Raw genomic sequence first — 22,296 nt, 5'->3', positions numbered from 1 at the left:
AATATAATCTAGGGATGACATTGATTCAGTGTAGTGATGTCATGAAGCATAAAGTATATTAACCTTGCATATTTCTTTTAGTATGATTTGTAAGGTTTAATACTATTGTTAATGTGTTCTTCATGTATCTATTCATACATTTATACATATCTTTGTGGAATAGAAAAAAAATTATTTCATAAAAAAAACTGTATACTTCCGGGGTAGTGCCACTAAAGACACTTATCCTCCTGTAAAAAAGGGATATATGTACTTATAGACACAACAATGGTCAATAAAATAGATTTTTTACTAATGCAGTTACAGAACGTCAAGAACAGTTATTCCAAGGTAATGATTGACATCATAAAATCAAGAAAAGGGTGAGCAGAATGTACTGACCTTAGCTTTTGAATACAGAATTTGATGTTGAATCTTTTGTGGGATTGTGACTAATAAAACAATGTTACAAAATATTCTCTACAAGATTCAAACAGAAATATGAAAAACCTTTCAAAAACACTGTATAAAACACTAGAACATATTACAGTTCAAGTGATTATATACCGTATATACTCGAGTATAAGCCAACCCAACTATAAGTACATAAAAAGTCATAATTCTATCTCAAGTCCCTGCAATCTCCAACCAGACAGCCAATTTTGAAATAGCTCAATTCTGCTGCTTTCCTAAATCAGCCACACCCACCCATCTCCAAGCAGACACCACAGTGGGATACAGCTCAATAACACGATCTGGGGTGTTAATTTTTTATACACTGCCGTCATGTGGGGGAAGCGCATGTAAATGGTTTGTACCTCCTTCCTCCCTGGATAGATTACCGGACATAAACAATCATACTATGGCAGACCTGGGGCTGTCTGATGCACTGGCACTCGTAGCCATTTTTGTTGACACACGGCTGCCCAGCGTCCACGGTCCGCCCCCCTCCCTGTGTAGTGTGCTGCCCCTGTGTTAATGTCCTGCCCCCGTCCCTGTGTTTCTGCCCCCTGCTTACCAGTCCGGCGCCTCGTCGGTCCACCCACCGTCTGCAACTCCTCCAGGCTGCGGCGCGCGGTGCAACCTGGAGGAGCCGAGCCGCCATTATTGTCAGACCTGCCAGTAAAGCTACAGGGAAGAAGACATCACTGGGTAAGTATATAAGTTTATTATTATATTATATTTAAAGGGAGGCGGTTAGGGGTATTTTAGTAGTAAAAGGAGGCCGCTAGGGGTATTTTAGTAGTAAAAGGAGGCCGCTAGGGGTATTTTAGTAGTAAAGGGAGGCCGCTAGGGGTATTTTAGTAGTAAAGGGAGGCGGTTAGGGGTATTTTAGTAGTAAAAGGAGGCCGCTAGGGGTATTTTAGTAGTAAAGGGAGGCCGCTAGGGGTATTTTAGTAGTAAAGGGAGGCCGCTAGGGGTATTTTAGTAGTAAAGGGAGGCCGCTAGGGGTATTTTAGTAGTAAAGGGAGGCCGCTAGGGGTATTTTAGTAGTAAAGGGAGGCCGCTAGGGGTATTTTATTAGGGAAGGAAGGCTGCTGCTGGACATGTTATTAATAAGGGGAGGCCGCTGCTGGACATGTTATTAATAAGGGGAGGCCACTGCTGGACATGTTATTAATAAGGGGAGGCCGCTGCTGGACATGTTATTAATAAGGGGAGGCCGCTGCTGGACATGTTATTAATAAGGGGAGGCCGCTGCTGGACATGTTATTAATAAGGGGAGGCCACTGCTGGACATGTTATTAATAAGGGGAGGCCGCTGCTGGACATGTTATTAATAAGGGGAGGCCACTGCTGGACATGTTATTACAAAATGAGTTTTTTTTCTAAAGGTGACACAGTACCGAGTTATGCTCGATTTTTTGGCAAATTTTGACACACCAAGCTCAAAAGGTTGCCCATCACTGTCTTACTCATTGGTTTCTCAATCAGTTACATTAAATATTGCAAGACATTTCTATTGCAGTGTAGTAGCTTCAACAAGTTATCAGAGTTACAGTTACATGTTCATTCGCCATTAAAAGTGGCTTTGATGAGGGAAAGGAGATAATTAAATTTGCATACCCTGCCAGAGAAAGCTGTTTTAACTGACCAGAAATGCTTATATCACCAACCTAAAAGTTACATGACTATCAGCAAATACCACAACATCCATTCTTCAGTTAAAATCAAATAGTTTAGAACAGTAATAAGAAAACTTATGATATCTTGTTATTTTGGCTGATGGTGTTGACCAAAGCCTTAAGCCCATCACTAAACAAGGCTTTATGGCAAGTAGAGGCTCCATTTCATTAGATAAAAAAAAGCCTTACAAAAGATCAATTGAACTTTGCCAAAGGTTTCACAGACAAACAAAACATAACATATTTGTTGGGAAGATGAAAATAACCTAGGACTTTGTGGCAATGCACAACTGATAAAGAAATAAAACCTATAAAATTAAACCTTACTAACAGTTGGACATTGTGGATGATCTATAATTACAAAATCAATTAAATCAGAGGACAATCAGAACATTTTATTCTGGTATCCTTAATTTAAATAAACTAGGTTTGAGTAAAACATCACAATAACGTCCCAAAGGTCACATCCAAAAGTACACAAGAATAGACTTAAACTGTCCAGCAATGAGTCTTGCTCCTATCCAAATTAAAATTGGCCAAAATGAGCAATATAGAGATCGGGAAACCAAACCCTGGCAACTTACAAGGACCACAGACAATTGTAGAGGAAGTGTAGAAGCAACCAACATCCAGAAAAAAGAAGCTCACAGATGACTACAAAAGATGTATCTAGCTTGTCAATGCTACCAAAGTTTTTGGAAGGTTTTCTTTAATTAAGTTCAGGGCATATGCTACGATTGCTATAGTGACAGGTCAGCCTTTATTGAATGCCTTAATCCTTACTAAAAATAGTTCAATAATGCAAAGTTATTGCATACCAACTTATTTCTAAAGACATTATTTTCTTTATAATAAATAAATGGTGTTAATAATAATCCTGCTGTGGCTCAAGGTAAAATAAGTTTTATAGTATCATCATGTATCTGTTATCAGTAACAGAACACTGGCAATTGTAAAATATTGGCTTTGGATATCAGCAGGGCAGCAATTGTGTATATGAAATTTCCTAATGCGCTGGGAGATTATAATTATAGAGGCGCTAGAAAAACAAATCACTTTTATACGTCTACAACATGACTCACAATAGCAATAAAAATGTATAACTTTCATACTTATACAAAACATGTAGATAGTTGTCAATTGGAACCAAGCAAACCTTTTCTTTACAAAAAAATTGAAGCAGAAAAAAATTTGATACATATTAATCAATTTATGGTGTAATATGTAGGATAAGTTACAACTTTTTGTGAAACTTTTTTCATACCAAATTTCCATCATATTTATTTTAATTTAATCCAGATGCTGGTGTACACTATAGTTTCATAGAGTGCAAACGTGCATTACTTGTTAAGAGCCTATGATAAAATAGGGCTTATTCAGAAAGTTCCATTGTACAAATGCATAAAAAAAATCTGATTTTATCTGTATTGCAATTCAAATTGGATTTTTTGTGTGTTTGCCATCTAATTTTCTTAAAATATGTGGGCAAAATAGATGGTTCTCTAGAAACACCTAAGAAAAATATTGAAAACACAAGGATGATGACCCATTGAGATCCATATCCTGTTTACACTTTTTCAGACCCATAAGACTAATGTATTGGGGTTTAATCATTGCCACACCTGGTGCGACATTCCTGAATTACTAAAACGTTCTGACCTCTTGAGATCTCAGCTATAACCTGTTCCAGTTTTATGTGCATTTTATAGTAAATTTGGCTTTCCCGAGCATCCCCACCCTAGCCTGCCTTGTTGTAAGTTCCAAAGCATGCCTTGTGTTGCAAATAATTGGCCCACAACATATGATATAATGACCTCATTCATTGACTTTAATGGGATGACGAAAAACAGACATATGAATAAGCCCATTGAAAATAGTTGGTCTGTATGCTATGTATTAAAATTTGGAATAGCATATTTTTTTAAATAGACCCTTAGTCACACCTTCCTCTGACACAAGGGTGAATATCTGAAGTAAAGTACAACTACAAAGTATAAAAACCTTTGCCTACTTCTGAACTAAGCAGAGATAAGCCATTCTTTTATTTACAATAATAAGCTATCTGCAGGTGTTTAGATGCTACCAGAGGTTTTAACCCCCCCCCCCCTCTCTTCAGGCTAATCTCCATTTGCCATGTTTCCTGGTAACCATGGGAAACAGTATAGAAAAGCTAGGCTTGTTAGGAGGTGCTCAACCGCATCAGTAATAGCTGATTCTGAGAGAAATAATGTTAGAAATAATGCTAAATATACCAGATATATCTCAGGATAGGAAGAAGCCAGAAGCATGATACAGATATTGTTGGAATTGTTGTCAAGGGGTCCATCCAACTGTGTTTTTGTCAGTAACTTTACAATTTACTCAATTTACAATTTACTTTGTCAGTAACTTTACAATTTAAAGGAGTTATACATAATCACAGAATCATTCAGTGGGTGCCCAAGACTCAGGTACCCCACTCATTTGTTGATTCATCTGGCACTACAATGACAACCGAGAACAGGCAGAAGTCCAGCTTTTTCCTGGCATTTTATTCACTTAAATTTAAGCTGCCGTTCCCACTACATTGAGAATGAAGGTGGGCTTCTGGTTCAATTCTTCTGTTGTGTTTTGAGCACCAGAGGTCCTGAATTTCAGATCCTCATCAATCTGAGATTGATTACCTATGTTTTGGAAAAGTCATCAACATTGCGATCCTTGAAAGCCCCATTAAATATATAATTTACACAGCTTAAAACTTTCATTTAAGCATGTATGAATTAATGTTGCAAATATAGACAGTATAACTCTGTTTCTGGTAAATCTTTAACAGAATTTTAGTGAAGTATAAATTTAGAGAGGCTTTAGGAAGAAATATTTAAAGGTCAAAGTCAATAACCTGATGTGTTGAAAGGTTGTTCTAATCAATGATTATAGCATTTGACTCAAAGAATGCAGAGAATATCAATATATTTTAGAAATGTTTAGCAGGCTAAAACTTTCCATAACCTTTTTTTCCCACTTGCAACATTATAAATTAACTCTTAGATATACAGAGCTGTTGACATTTTTATGGAGAGCAGAGATGAGCAAACCAGTTAATAACGTCACATTATCAGGGGACCAAAGACAGTGCTCCAGGCATGTAGGTTGCATTTCACTGGTTATCGTTTAAAGGGAACCCGTCACCACTATTTTCATAAATACAGGTAGTGACAGGTTCCTATAGAGCTCTAATAACTATTTGACACCCTGCTTGTAGCTAAAAATTATGCCCCTGAGATTCCCATATATTCAACTTTATAGTTTTATCTGGTAACTAAGCACGGCTACATGGAGTCCAGGTGGGCGTGGCCTCCTCGGGCTGAATCCAGCAGCTCCTCCCCATCCCTACCTCTGTATGCTGCTATAATGTCATGTGACCAGGGTGACATAATTGCAGGTCCTATAGCTTTTGTAGCATTAGGAACTGTACACTAAGCATATATGTCATGAAATCACAGCATATTTTATCACATGAAATCACAGCAGGCTGCATGGAGAGGAGTAGAAGTCCATGGAGGCTGCTGTGATGGTTTTATGTGGTCAGATATGTACATGGGGAATAGTTTTCATATTAAGTAGCTCAAGGACCTTTGATGATGTCACCCCCCCCCCTGGACTCGCTCCAAAGCTGCATAGATACCAGGCAAGATTATAACTCTGATTTTATGGGGATCTGAGGGGAACAATTTTTAGCTAAAAGCAGAAGGTCAGATAGTTACTAGAGCTCTATAGGAACCTGCCACTACCTGTATTTGTGAAAATAGTGGTTCCCTTTAAGTACTTTGATAACTTTTGTCACTACCTTGTATGATCTCCTTCTCATTTGGCTTTCAAATCTTTGGCTTGTTACCTGGGTTTTTCAATTGCCTGTTGTTTTCCTAAATACTCTATCCTGACTAGACACTGGCTTTACTACTAGTAAATCTTCTTGTCTATATTTCATGCTTTACTGGCATAATATTGTATTATTATTTATTTATAGACTACGATTAATTCCAAGGTGCTATACATTCAATGAGGGGTTCACATGCATTACATCAAGTTTTAGAACAAATTCAAGTACAAAATACTAAAACTACAGAGGGCTACATGAGGGCTCACAATCAATATACTTAATTTTACCAAAGGGTACACTAAAGGGTAGCCCTAGGCGACCTTCACATGGGATGGCCTTTGGTTGTCAGTAGCTTGCTAGTAGTTTAGTTCTGGTGAAAGACATAAAGTTTTATTTAACGCGGTATACTATCTCTTGCATCTCTAACCCTAACCCTTCCTCAATCTAGGGAGATGCCCTCATCTCCCACTTGGACTTGTCCACTTTCAGCAAATAATTGATCTATTTTGTGTAAGGAAAATTATACAATTTTCCAATATGCTTTCTGTATCAATTGCTCATAGTTTTTTTTTATCTCCACTTGCTGTCATTCTATAGGAAGCTTTTCTGTTTACTTCCAGTGGATAGAAGAAATCTGTCCATGGTCACACAGGTGCATGGCTCATATATCACAGCTCTGATTTCTCTGTCATACTAACAAGCCATGAACCTGTGTGACATCACACGAACATGGACAGATATCTATCCCCTAGAAGTAAACATAGAAGCTTTCTATAGAAGAAGAGCAAGCAGAGATCTAGAAAACTGTGAGGAATTGATACAGAAAGTATATTGGAAAATTGTATACTTTTCCTTACACAAACTATATCAATTATTTTCTGAAAGTGGACAACCCATTTAGCTCTGTTGTTTGGCTAATCCATCTGTCCCCTCCCTTTTTTCTTGCCTGTTCTCTCTGCCAGTGTCTTCACTGGTTACCTGTTCAATTCCCTACTATTATAGCATTTGCACACATTTTCTTTCTGTGCTGCAGAACTGATAAATGGATTCACATACATGAAGAAATCAGCCAATTATTTGCCTCTACAATGAAACATTTTATACTTTTTTGCCATTGTTTTCTGCTCGTAGTACTGTAAATGATCTGCCAGAGATGCTGGAAGAGCACACTTCAGTCTGTGAAGTGACTGTAGGATGTTTAGATGTATAAGTTGTTTTCTTCTAGCTCCAAGCATAGTTCATGAGTTGATCAGAGGGGATGCCAGGTGTTGCACCCCATCAATCATTCAATGACTTATTCTGTGGATGGACCATTTGTAAAATAGGGGTCCAGAAAATCTTTTGAAGCCAATACAATGTACTATGGAACTAGTTTTTAATTCTTACATTTTTGGCAAACATACTTTTCATTATTTCTCATCTTTCATGTATTTTAGAGTTACTATGAATGCTTAAATCTTTTTCATTTGAGTAACCTTGTGGGGAGTGAACATTTTTCTAATATACTTCATTAACAAATTCTCCTTAGTTTGTTAAGTAACAGGCTGTAAAGTGCCCCATAGTTACAATGTTACTTTTACGTAGCTAGGCAAATCTGTCTGAAGACATCTCTCTCTCTACTCTCCTGTTTTCTACAAAGCTGTGAGTGTTAACCCTATCTGCTCTCTCCCTGGCTGCAGTATGCTTTGAGCATAATTTTAAAACATCAACCAGAAAGGGAAGGGGTTAACCCTTACTACCAGAGTTGTTCAACCAAACACAGGAAAATTAGATGTGAGCTGGAGCAGCCTCCATAGACACACACTGTTACAGAATGGAATACGCATCTCTATGGGAGGGTGTAGATTGATTTTTTTTACAAACAAAGCAAAGCTTGTTAATAAAATGTATTAGACAAATGTTCACTACATCCTCCCATACACAATATAAAAATTATTTAAAATGACTGTTACACTTTAATATACTACTTGTCCTGTTCATTTAGCTTGATGCTAAGAGTTCTGGGATTGTGGTAAGTGAAGTATTGTGCTCTTTTACAACACATTGATACCATCTCTATTTAATTAGCATATTAAAGTAGATAAAAATAGTGGTTAAAAAGGGAGTGATTTTGATGGAGAACTCAGCAGTTGCAAACACATTCTATATTGATTTTTTGTATACATTAAATTCAGTTTCGACTGACTTTGCAGTTTGCTATATGGGAAGGGAGAAAAAGCGATGACACAATGGGGCACATTTACTAAGGGTCCGCAGCCGCGAATCCGTCGGGTTTTTCCCGAATATTTGCGCTTTGCGCTGTAGTTCACTGGATTGTGGCGCACGCGATCGATTTTTGGCGCAATCGCGCCGACTTTCATGCGACAGAAATCGGGGGGCGTGGTCACCGGCCAACCCGAAGGATTCGGAAAAACCGCGGAATTTAAAAAGCCATTTGTGTCGCAAGATCAAGCACTCACATACACCAGAAAAAAGCAGGTGAACTCCGGCGGACCTCGGCGCAGCAGCGACACCTGGTGAATATCGGCGCACGGACCTTGGTGAATCCCGGCAGAACCCGAATCAGCGCCGGAGAACCCGCCGCTGGATCGCGACTAGACCGGGTAAGTAAATGTCTTGCTAACATATTACATCATAACTCCCTTGCTTTTAAAGTGTGTATTTGGACCTCATTTTGCAGTTTACATAAAGAACTATGTGACTTTGTTTTACTTTGCAACAATTGTGCTGATCCTGAGTAACATCTTCTAAGTTTAGATCAATTATAACTCCAGTTGGCTCCTATGTTTGACAGATAAAGTACATCCCTACTAAATCCATTTTAATGCACTAGAAACGTTAAGTTTCCCTAGAACTGTTTACTGTATAGTACAAAACATTATCTCAGCAGACTCAAATATCAAACCACTTATATAAATCCATATACCTTACTTGTTTTAGGAGTTAAAGGAAACCTACCACTTGAAGTGGCAGGTTTAAGAAGAAAACACCGAGCACCAGCTCAGGGTGAGCTGGTGCCGGAGCTTATTTTTGTTAGTGTTTTAAACCGCTGTATTGCGGTTTAAACCACTTTTTAAACTTTATAGCCGGCGCAGGGAGGTACGCGCTCGGTGCTTACCATGCACGCGACTGTGAGCGCGGCTACATCGGAAGTGAAGGAGAGCCGTGCGCATGGTAAGCGCCGAGCGCGTACCTCCCAGCGCCGGCTATAAAGTTTAAAAAGTGTTTTAAACCACGATACAGCGGTTTAAAACACTAACAAAAATAAGCTCCGGCACCAGCTCACCCTGAGCTGGTGCTCGGTAGTTCCCTCTTAAACCTGCCACTTCAAGTGGTAGGTTTCCTTTAATGTAGTTGTCATGTTAAGGCCTATTGTCATCAAGCGAGTTTGCTGCATGCAATTCACATCAAATTCGCATTGTGTGCTTGCTGGAACTGTCCAGCCCGACTTGAACCCAGCTTTATTTGGTTTGCCTTTCCCTTTTGCTTTTAATGGGATATTTTAATAAAGATGATCTCAAATGCTAGTTATATTTCTAACATTATTAGAAGCAAATTGCACGTACTTGCACAGCTATCTCTCCTCTCACAGCAGCTGTGGCAAGACAATGCATTTGTTTCTTGGTTTTGAATATTGGTTGAGGATCCAGAGTTAGGATTCTTATATATTACACACCAATAAGGGGGAGATTCATCAAATGCTAGAACATTTCTACTCTTACACTTCTGATAAATCTCCACCGATATTAATGGATTGCTAACATTTATACTTTTCTAAAACATAGTATACTTGTTTATGGTTAGACTGATTATAGCTATTTTGTGGGCACACCATATTTATACACCTGCTTTTGAGAAACATATAGAACACTAATAAACTTAAAGTGTAACCGTCATTTCCAAAAACGTTTGATATGTTGTAGGGCAGGTAATTTTAAGCCCTCTTGCAATTGGATTAGTTGCCCGAATCTTGCTCCTTCCTCTTGTATTCTGCAGACTTCCCCTAGATGGCAGTGACTGCTCATATAGCTGTTACTACGGACATTCCGTCTTCATAAAGAAGACTACGGGAAGGAGACACGCCCCCCTCCCCCTCCCCACTCACAGCTGATCACCTCATGTCTCCAGCACTCAGTCATGTGCAGGGAGAAACCCTAACTAATGCAGTGACAAAACACCTTCAATTATCTAACCTCAGCTTTCCCTTCACTTATGAAGAAATAATCCACACAGACAGAAACTGCAGCCCCCCCTCCCCCATCACCTCACAGAAGGAAGTGGCAGGAGACACTCCACAAGACTGCAAGCTGTGCCCTCATGTGCTGTGCCCTCATGTGCTGTACTGGAGTGTTACTCCATCTTGTTGATTGTAGTTTTTTGAGAGCTGGAAACCCTGGTTGCTATGGGCCAAAAAAGGTACTAAATGAGGACCGAGAGGCAAAATATTTTGAGGAATGATTCCCCTGGACACCTGGGGCAGAATTATGTATTTTAGTTTTTTTTGCTCAGAATGACGGTTACACTTTAAGCCTAATCAAGTTTTGTTTTGTGAATTTGAATTAAGGACCTGAAATTTTAGTCATTTTTCTTTCACAGTAATAAATTATGAATGATTCTGATCCCTCATCAATAATTCTCACCTATCCTTCTGTTGAGTCTAAAACAGTTGAAGAATAGCAGATGCATAGGGGTAGTAGTTTCTCACAGTATGATTTCATAGAAATTATATTTTTTTGTCTCACTGCCTACGCAATATTTTATGCGTTCAACTGTCAGCTGTGTGACAGGACGGAAGAACGTAGACTGTAATGGAAGCACTTGGACCTTCAATTTTTGAAATGTTGGTGGTGCTAATGTTGGAGTGTCTGCAGATAATTAGTTTTCCTTTCAATAAAGCTATTGCTGTTGAAAGACTTGTCATGGCATAAAAAGATCTATCCTATCAACATAGCTCTAGAAATGATCTGCCTGGAAAAAGTACAGTATATACACTTTCTAGTTACAATATTCTATTACAAAGCACATACCTACCATATATTATTACCCATTAAGAAGTTAGAAGCAGGCATTCCATATTGAAACTTGAGACTCCTAACCATATAACTCCACAGATCAAGTTTTTTTCATCCCCATTGCACCCCAAAAGAATGGGGGGTAGGACATGCATGAAGCCGCATCATTCATTGCCTGTGTAATTGATAGAGCACGGCCCTTGGCTATCTCTAGCAGCACCATAACGATGAGTAGCACATGTGTTACCAGCTGCTCTGGTCATTTGGGGTACAATAGGGTCATGCAATACGTGGAGGTCCAGCACTGAGACCCACACAATCAGCAAGTTAGATTCTATTATGTGGATAGGGGATAACGTGTAGTTACTGGACAATCCCTTTAATTTATACAACCAATGAAAACTATAGCTCTCACCCTTACAAACCCTAATTAAATAGTTATTCATGATGCACATCCGTGTAGTATTACAGTTTATTTGTATTACCCTGTTTCCCCGAAAATAAGACAGTGTCTTATATTAATTTTTGCCCCTAAAGAGGCACTAGGTCTTATTTTCAGGGGATGTCTTATATTTCCATGAAAAATAATTTACATTTATTGTTTAACAAAAACTAAACTTCTCTTATGACTCTCCAAACTGTGAATTTCATGTTGTATTTCTAGTGACTCCATTTCTATTGGAATCATTAGCCCCAATCTCTCAAGTTTAGTAAAATCACTTTCCATAAATGACCCTTCTTATCCTGGGAGCTGCTGGTATCACATTTGCAGCACAACAGCCGGTGATTTAATTCCATAGATTCTTCCCAATGTCACAACCTTCTGCAGCATCTAAAAGATTTACTAATACTAATGTATGGCGTGGGGGGAGCTGCTGCAATGACTGCCGCTAGGTCTTATTTTCAGTGGAGGTCTTATATTTCTAAGCCTGAACAAAATTGTACTAGGTCTTATTTTCGGGGGATGTCTTATTTTAGGGGAAACAGGACACATCTGATATTCTAAGATCTCTGCCTTATTCTGCTCCTGTATTATTTCATAGAATAATATGGATGAATTTTTTATATATATCCTTAGAGTGTTAGATTGTATTGGTTGTATTTATAGGTAAATAGGAACATATTTTTACATTTAGACAAGATGCTTGAGTACTTTTATGGAGACTAAAAGTACTAACAAACGCATGTCCAGTGAGCTTGACAAAATCCCTACCTAGGTCTAAACCTGGCCACAGTATGTGTATTGAAAGTAACAATAAACATCGTCTGTCATCTTCATCTAAAATTCAATAATGATGTGCATTATGAATATTCATGATTTTTTTTTTTTAATTCTGTGTCTTACAGATTTAGAACAGGAAGGCAAGAAGAAATTTTGTCAGAATGAAGATCATCATTATAATTTTCTTTAATATACTAAAGTTTGTATAAAATAAGACCCTTTCAAATGTAAAATATGTTGCTATAGTTCTACTGCCGAATATTCTTATAGATAGGTATGTCTGCATAGATGGTCCTTACATACAAATGCGGTAATTAATTATTCTAATAGGAAGCACATCTGTACATCAATTAATAAGGACATCCTGTTTCACAAAAATGTAACATACAGTAATTACCTAAGTGATGTAAGACCCGTCAAGCCAGCTATTCAGGATTTTAAAATGCATACTTTGTAGTTGCACTTGGTTTTAATTTAATTAACATGCATGGTATATCTGTAATTACTGCTGTGCGAGATTTTAGACGAGGTAAGGATAACTATGCTAATTAATTGTGTATACGATATCCAGTCATTATTATGTTTGTCATGTATCATATTGAAAATTTCAGCATACTAATGGGATTTACAAATAAAATCACATTTGTGGCTTAAAGGGGTTGTTAAATTTGTAAAATAATAGTAATGCACTAACAGTATTAATACACTTTGATATTCAAAAGCATAAGCCACGCAGCCAACATCGTTCAACATGTCACCCACCCGCTGAAAGGGAGGAAAAGCTGTTTGCTGTACAAGATTTGCATCACTAGCCAGATGTTAATGGAACTGAAATTCATTGCTCTATGCACTATTACATAGTATATCAGTACAGTAAGTGCATTTATATCTTTAGACAAAACCTTTAATCAAATAATAATTAAAACATATATAACCTTCTTTTGTGTATGAAAAAAACAATATATGTAGTATATAAAACAAAAGAATCTTTATTTATAATTGTTAGATAAAATATTTAGTAAATACACCTTAAGGGACTGGATCCCGGGCGAGCACAGGGCCAGGAGGAGGTTGTGGGAGAGTTGAGCACTCTTCACCCTTCCTCTCTCCATAGGTGAGGGGCCATGTTGCAAATCTGCCAAAATATTGGGCATGTCCTATATTTTGCTGCAGGGCCCCCCAACTAGTTCACAGTGCGGTGACACACCATGTGCTCACTGCACAGCGTACGGGAGCCATAGACTTTATTGTGGCCGTGATTAGGCCACAATTTGGGCAGCCAGATCACAGCCATAATTCCGGCCACCTGAATGTACCTTAAAGCTGCATAAAACAAGACATTTGGGTGCTTTCATGCAACACTATTTAGATAACAACATTTTTCTCAGGAATTTCAAAAACGTGGGTACAGGACAAACTGAATAAACACAAACATTTTGAAAGTGGTCTTGGACAACCACATGTCATGGGTTGAAGTATCATTACTTGTGCACCAGTTTTTTGTCATATAAGGAATAGAAAAGTTGCAATTCCTGGTGAATGCTCCTTTTGGAGAACTGTGCGCTGCTTTACAAAAAAAAGGTGGGAGCGGCAGGAGGAGGAACTAAGGGGAACAGAACATCCTGGCCATCTAGATTTAATGAAATTGCCATGAGCAACTAGAACAGTTCTGCTCTCAGACACTTCTGATAAATCTCCCCCAGGTCTGTATTGCTGCGTATGAACCTATTAGCAATTCTGGCATGTCACACTGGAGAAAACTGATTATTAAAACTGGCTCACAATGCATCAGTCTTAAAACAACAGCCCCAATGTGGATCAGATAGAGGTGGTTCAGATTACCTGGTGAGCTTGCCATTCTGCTCTGGGGATTGTTCTTGCTGGATATCAGTATGTTTCGCTGAAGGGATATGTATCTTTGGTAACAGTATGCAGGAGTTACTGTGGTAATGTAAGATTCAACATGATCAGTAAATGAGAGACACAGCTTTATTGTCACTATATCACAAAATTGCTGTATAGAGGTCCTTTATATGTACTATGGTATCCTCCATGCCATGGGAAAATGCACCTCGGTACCACACTGCACATTACTGAAATTGCTATCTAAATGATTACACAGTTGTATTCAGGCAACCCAATCTTTTTATGTTGCAATATCCACTATTGTTTTTTACATGTTGCATATATAAAATAATATATTAATCTTATAAACATTTCAATGCTTTCAATTTTTAAAGTTGCTGCTGGTGAGTCTTGTACAAATAATATACAATATGTTATGGATGTTTTATATACCAATTATAAATAAAGATTATTTGGTATTGAAGTGATTTTGGCATTTAATTATCTACCTATTGATTACTTTTACTTGATTTTTAGTTTGTTCTGTATGTGCAGAATTTACATTTGCATGTTCTGAAGTTGTCTCGCTAGGTACTAAAAAAGAAAAATGTAATAACTACCGTCATGCATTGCAATATATTTTTTAATTATTTTTCTATTTGATAGAATATATTATATCATGATTTAAAGGTATCGTACATGTTACCTGATCATTTAAAGGAAACCTACCACTTCGGATAGGGCTTCTAAGCAGCAAATGCCATGCACCAGCATTTAAACACTTTATTTATCTTTATTTAGGTGTGCGCCTGAATAGGAAGTGTTCGTAGCATTTGCTGCTTAGAAGCACGATTCCAAGTGGTAGGTTTCTTTTAAGTGTCATTTTTAAAGGTGTCCAAATTTTACTTAAAAAAAACTACCAAACAAACTACCAATTTATTTATTGTGAGTAGAGATGAATGAGCACTAAAATGCTTGGGTGCTCGTTATTCGATACAAACTTTTCCCGATGCTCGAGTGCTCTAATGGAATAACGAACCCCATTAAAGTCAATGGGAGACCCGAGCATTTTTTCACTGAAAGAACACATTAAAAGAACAGTGCAGAATAACACATTACAGATGTTTTCCTTGTAAGAACACATTGAAAGAACACTATTCTTCACTTTGCAGGTGTTCGCGCGTGTCTTCTGCTAAGTTAGGAGATGTGCATGAACATCTGGAATGTGAAGAATAGTGTTCTTTCAATGTGTTCTGCACTTAAATGCTCCTGTGTTCACTTTATTCACTGTTTTTATTCTATTCTTCACATTGCAGGTGTTCGCGTGTGTCTTCCTATAAGTTCGGAGATGTGCGCACACATCAGCAATGTGAAGAATAGAATAAAAACAGTGAATACAGTGAACATAGGACCATTTAAATGCAGAACACATTGAAAGAACACTATTCTTCACATTCCAGATGTTCGTGCACATCTCCTAACATAGCGGAAGACACTCGCAAACACCTGCAAAGTGAAGAATAGTGTTCTTTCAATGTGTTCTTACAAGGAAAACATCTGTAATGTGTTATTCTGCACTGTAAACACTGTTCTTCACTGTCTATTATTAATTTAATGCTCGATCTCGAGCCGGCAAGATACTCGTCCGAGCAACGAGCGGTCCGAGTATGCTAATACTCGACCGAGCAGTATACTCGGAGGCACCATGTGTGTAACGCAGTTGTTCACTAGTTTTATCCCACAGGCTGCACATAGTTTTGTGTATCAAGATTACCTTCCATTCTGGTCATAATAAAATTGTTTCAAATGAGAGAATTATTTATTAAAAAGCCTTTCTATATATACAGTAAAACATTCATCTGCTTGTCGAACCACCCTTATAAAAAAGAGTGGAGAGAGAGAGATGGAGAGAGACTTTAAAAACACACATAACAGGGATGTTAAATTGCATACAATGTCCTGTATGCATCACATGTAGGATGTCCAGTATGGTCCATATCTATTGTACTTACTGTGTTCACAGTTATTGTGTCTATATTTTATGTTGTTTATGGTTAAGATTAAAGAGGCTACTGGGGCGTGGAGTAGCCGGATCTGAGGTTACACGGAGCGGCTACTCCATGCCCCAGTAGCCTCTTTGATCCTCCTACCAGATAACTTCACCACGCAGCTATGAGGAGTCTGTCGAAGCCTGTCGTCTGCGCATGTGCAATGGCTCCGACTTCAGAGCAGTGACTACGCAGCCGCGCCTGCTGTTCTGCGTGGACAAAGTTATCTAGTAGGAGAATCAAAGAGGCTACTGGGGCGGGGAGTAGCCACCTGTGTAGCCTCAGCTTCGGCTCCTCCATGCCCCAGTAGCCTCTTTAGAAAATGTATATATTAGCGAAATAAAAGTTATCAAAAGATTGTGGGGACGTGAGGATTAGCCCTTTAAGGGACTATCCTCATGTCCTATAGATGCACCTACCACGCGATCTACCTTTATAGGTAAATCCATTTAGTTTTCCACAAGTAAATCCACTGAACCCTGCACAGTGTACATACAGGATGTATATGGTGACTAGCCTGGCAGCTACCATTACATTGAGGAGTAGGGAACATGTAATAAGTGGAAGAAATCATAAATAAAACAGTTACATGAAGTCGGGTCTGTGTGAACACTAAGGGTTAATAGCTTCTCTGCACAGAGATGATAAGGTCCAAGGTGGGGGAGGGGTGCAACATGAGGTGCAGAGAGACACAAAGTTCTGTAGAATCACAGACTAGAATGGAAGGACTGATAGGGAACAGGGGAGATCTTGTGCCTCACTAGTCTGTGCTGGAGACATCTGTATCAACAGTCTTAAACACATCCAGCCCTGCTACATATACAGAGAGAGCTCTGTTACATGACCTCCTCTGTCAGCAGGGTGCTGAAGCGGCCTCTCCCCTTCCCAAAGTCTGTAGAGTTTGTAGATTTGTTTATACTAAAGACTCCAGGGCTTGTCAGCACAGGCAGAGGCAGCAGCTACTGCAGAACGCAGATAATCTGAGGAGATAGCAAATAAACTGCCGGATATAGATAATAAAGATAAAAAGCAAAGTTGTTTTACATCACAAGAAACTATTGGTTTGTGGAAAAAAAACTGCTACGCTTTAATATTTTTTTTACTTTATCTTGAATATGTAAAATATATGTTAATTACATGTCTAGGATCTGCTGGGTGAATGGTTATATATGGATCAATCCAATACAGGTATTGCACACATGTGGGACACATGACAGCACCCAACGTCACCTTATTGTGTATACTCCATACAATGAGCAACTAAAATCACAGAGCTTAATAACAAGTGATCAAAACCCCACAAAATGTGCCTCCTTCATATAAAGAATGTGTGGCAGGTTTTTTTTTGTTGTAAACATTAATTAGAATTCTGGTGGTTTTAATTGACTAAATCTGCACTGTAGTCTGCATCATTATCACAGCTGTAGCTACTCCCTGTGTATAGCACAGCATTGTGCTAAATATGTGCTTGGCTTTAAAATACAGTATACAGTGACATCTTCATTCTAAGCTTAGAGTTCGTTATTGTCTATTACCTCCATTTTCATTCAAAGGAAGAACTGAACACTCTTTTGTGTAAAAATGAATTAAGATAAACATGAACCTAAAATAAAGACCTTCAACAACAACATTAGCTGAAGGAATAATCATAATAGACAATTAATGATAATCATAATAGAATCATAGTAGACAATGGCAATTTTGCAGCTATTGTATCAAATAATTGTTTAAGTTGTGGTCGGGTTACGGTTCAATAGCTTGCATCCCCTGGAAATGGCCACATCTATATCACATTATAACACATTTTTGCTTTTATTGCTATTAACACTTCATGTGATTTCATAGTTTAATCCATGATACCACTGTTATCCAAAATTGGTTATCCTGAAATCAAAAGATTTACTTACCAGTCCCGATTCGATCCCTAAGGTGCGTTGTCCGGCGAGTATTTGGAGCTGCCGCGATTCACTAAGATCGTGCGTCCAATATCCTGCATGTGTCACTTCCCCGCTTAAGTCCCCTGGAGTTCACCATTTTCTTCCTGGTGCATGTAAGTGCATGGCTTGCAACACAATTTTGAATGTTAAATCCCACACGTTGTCCGAATCCGTTGGATCGTCCGTCGATTCTCCCCCCCCCCAATTTCTGTGGCATGAAAGTTGGCACCAAAATACGATCGCGTGCGCCACAATCTGCTTTTAAATGCAGCGCAAAGCCGTAATCGTCGGAATATCCAACATTTGTGCGGTCAGCGGACCCTTAGTGAGACCCAATGTGTGATAATATACAACACATATACAAACACATACAGTTTGTGGTTGATATGGATTTTGCAGAAATACAGCAACATATTTTTGAGCCAAAGTCTGCAGCTAGAACAAAATAAATGGAAAAAATAAGAAAAAAAACATACTTTTCCTACTTGCTACTCCTGACTCTAGCTCATAAAATGGTTCTGAAAATCAGTATTTTAAGAATAGTTTTCTTAAAACTTTAGAAAACAGAAAGTTAGGTCATCTATTTTTTAACATTCCCTTCTGTGTGTTGCTTTTTCATCTGTAGTTTGTAGTTAGCAACAAAGGTGCCTCTTCATGTGCTCAGGAGAAAGGAAGAACAAGACTGGATACTGAGTAACTATGAATACATATTCACTATATTATTTCTTGTTTATGAGAACAGACGTTTTTAACAAACACATTCAGTCCTCTCCATAAGTTTTCACGCTCAGGCTCCCCAAACCCCTCCACCTGATCTTCTTTTCCATTTGTTTTCCTTGGTTACTCTTCCTTTTATTCTTCTGTTTTGCAAACTACATTACTTATGCCACCCTATGTGCATGCATTCTAATCTAACCAGATCAAAGCAAATAATGTCTAATTTACTACAGTTATTTGATTTGGAGGTACTATTAATAGAGCCGGATTATCATTGGCTCTATTAGAGTTCCAGAGCCAGGTCCCGTAATCTTGATAATGTGGAAGGAGCCCCGGCCTGGAGCTCTAATAGTGTCAATGATTATTGATGTGTCATATGATTTGATGTTTGCCCCCACACTGCACGCTTCTCCATATACCCTACAGGTCAGTCTGTTATTGCATGCTGACGACCTGTCCACCTTCTTATGTAAATACATAGCACTGATTGGCTGGGCTGGCTGCCAGCCAAAAGCTAGCCAACCAGTGCTAGGTATGTTACCCCATCGGTCACTCTGCCCTTCCCTGGTCGAATAAGAAGTGGACATGTGGGAATCTGCAGTCGGAAGGCCAGAAACTGGAAACAGCTCAATATCATTGTATGTATTAACCTCCCTATCCTGTGATATCACTGTGTACCAACACCCTGTGCTGCGATATCAATGTGTATTAACCTCCCAGTCCTTTGATATCACTGTGTATTGACCCCCTGTGCTGTGATATCACTGTGTATTAACCCCCTGTGCTGTGATTTCACTGTGTATTAACCCCCTGTGCTGTGATATTACTGTGCATTAACTCCCAGTCCTTTGATATCACTGTGTATTGACCCCCTGTGCTGTGATATCACTGTGTATTAACCCCCTGTGCTGTGATTTCACTGTGTATTAACCCCCTGTGCTGTGATATTACTGTGCATTAACTCCCTGTGCTGTGATATCACTGTGTATTGACCCTCTGTGCTGTGATATCACTGTGTATTAACCCCCTGTGCTGTGATATCACTGTGTATTGACCCCCTGTGCTGTGATATCACTGTGTATTAACCCCCTGTTCTGTGATATCACTGTGTATTAACCCCCTGTGCTGTGATATCACTTTGTATTAACTCCCTGTGCTGTGATATCACTGTGCACTGACTCCCTGTGCTGTGATATCACTGTGCACTGACTCCTTGTGCTGTGATATCACTGTGCACTGACTCCCTGTGCTGTGATATCACTGTGCACTGACTCCCTGTGCTGTGATATCACTGTGCATTAATCCTCTGTGCTGCAACATCTCTTTTTTTTTACCTGTTTATTAAACCTCTGCTGCAAGATCATTGTGCATTAAACCCCTGTTCTGCAACATCGCTGTTTATTAACCCCCTGTGCTGTGACATCACTTTGTTTTAACCTTCCTCTGCTGCGACATCACTGTGTATAAACTCCATGTGCTGTGACATCACTGTGTATTAACCCCCTTTGCTGCAACATCACTGTGTAATAACCCCTGTGCTGTGACATTACTGTGTATTAACGACCTGTGTTGTGGCATCACTTTGTATTAACCTCCCTGTGTCCTGTGACATTACTGTATATTAACTACTTGTGCTGTGGCATCACCGTGTATGAACCTCCTTGTGCTGCGACATCACTGTTTAAAAAAAATATATATAAAAATTTAAATTACCCCCTTAATTTTAAAACCCATATAAAAATAAACAAGTAAAATCATAAACATGATTGCCACTTTTTCACAATTTTGCAACACAACAAAAGTGATCAAAAGCTTGTAAAAAAATAAAAACTTCATAAATAATGTCAGCACTAACAGTTTTTGAAACAAGCAAAAGTACAACATGTGAGGCGAGGATACAACAGAGCATCATTCGACCTTTCCGGATGCAAGGTATCATAGTATTCTAGTATATAAGGCTGGAAAAAGACGCAAGTCCATCAAGTCCAACCTTCAAGAATTAAATAAATGTTTTATCCCCATAACCCGTGATATTTTTTCTCTCCAGAAAGTCATCCAGGCCTCTCTTGAACATGTACATAGAGTCGGCCATAACAACCTCCTGCGGCAGAGAGTTCCATAGTCTCACTGCTCGTACAGTAAAGAACTTTTGTCTATGGTGATGGTAGAATCGCCTCTCCTCTAGGCGCAGAGGATGCCCCCTTGTCCTGGTCACAGGCCTAGGTATAAAAAGATCTTTGCTTGATCCTTGTACTTTCTGTATAGGTATTTGTACATTGTAATGAGGTCCAGTCTAGTCCCCCCATTCCCATAATAATTTTTGTTGGTCTCCTCTGCACCAGTTCCAGTTTTACTATGTTCTTTTTACACACTGGTTCCCAAAACTGAACACAATATTCTATGTGTGGTCTGTGGCTATTCCTCTCTTGATACATCCCATAATTTTACTATATATTCATCAAAACGATGTGTGAAACATAACTTTTGATATTGTTATTCTTTAAAAGACCAAAAAGGGGCTCACATCAATTAAAGTACAACTCACACCAATTAAAGTACAAAGATCACAGTGAGACCCACCATGGACCTGACATGTAATGGTAAACTTTTGAGGTAATAAGTACTTTAGAGCTGACCAGTACAGTAAAATTCTAACTTAGTGGTTCAAGTGCCTCTAGACTCAACCCCAATCTTCTTCTTTTAGCTCAAATCTCTCTGCCAGTAATGTCCGCAAACGGTCTTACCAGACGGAAGGAGTATGTAGCCCGGTAGTATTCCCTCAGTGTTCCCTTTATAAAAATAAAAAAGGTACCACAACTTGTAATTATTGTAGTATTGTAGTCTGTTAGCTTGTTCCCCCTGATTAGAGAATAGATTCTTCTCTTGAGGGGTTGTCTCTTTCATGGGACCCTCAGTCCCAAGATGAGGAATCCCTCCGGCTTCTGTAACCTGTTCTAATAAGAAGGGAAAATGATAACATACCTTGTAGACATTGAGGACAACATATTTGTTCATGAACCCACATCCAAGGCAAAAGGCATTTGCTCTAGTACTTCAAGTATTTACTTGAATTTATATCTTTTAAGCCGTAGTAAGGGGGAAAAATTATTCCTGAAAATTATTTCAAGACTGTTTAGATGAGTCTTATCTCTTGCCCTGGTGTAAGCTAAGAGGTTTTGACAAAAAAACATGGTTCTTCACTATGTCTAGAATAATTTGAAGGTGAACTTTCAGAACTTGCTTGAAAGTAACCATACATCCAGGTGTGATGAATATGTAGTAAAATACAGAAAGGGAGGGGGAAGACAATGTCAGGTCATTTCTTGTACATCTGTGCCTTATACATACATGTGACATGTAGAAGGCACAGATGTACAAGAAAATACCTCACTATGACTCACTTCCCCAAGCCATATCTTGAATAGTTCACACCTTAGCCGGCTTAATGGCCCCATGAGTATTCATACATTTCCCTTCACAAAGGCAAACAAGCATATTGCCAATACATTCTTGTGCTAGTTATTGTGGTCCATTATGGTCCATTCCAGCAG

The 22,296-nt window shown here is 38.7% G+C and overlaps 1 protein-coding gene across 12 annotated transcripts in view; it reads left to right on the top strand.

Moving 5' to 3' along the window:
- MLIP (muscular LMNA interacting protein) overlaps nt 1-14,502 on the top strand; it is a 193,834-nt gene extending 179,332 nt beyond the window's left edge. For all 12 annotated transcript variants that reach the window (XM_072142276.1, XM_072142274.1, XM_072142272.1 and 9 more), the window contains one exon: nt 12,324-14,502. Coding sequence is in view for 1 of the 12 variants with exons in the window: in XM_072142273.1 (XP_071998374.1) it covers nt 12,324-12,329 (6 nt within the window). In the remaining 11 variants the exon portion in view is untranslated. The remainder of the gene's footprint in view (nt 1-12,323) is intronic.
- Nucleotides 14,503-22,296: the final 7,794 nt, after the last annotated feature.

The sequence above is a fragment of the Engystomops pustulosus genome, chromosome 3, assembly GCF_040894005.1.
Source record: "Engystomops pustulosus chromosome 3, aEngPut4.maternal, whole genome shotgun sequence".
NCBI classification, from domain to species: Eukaryota; Metazoa; Chordata; class Amphibia; order Anura; family Leptodactylidae; genus Engystomops; species Engystomops pustulosus.
The sequence above is the reverse complement of the archived record's forward strand: the minus strand, read 5'-3'. Positions and strand labels throughout refer to the sequence as shown.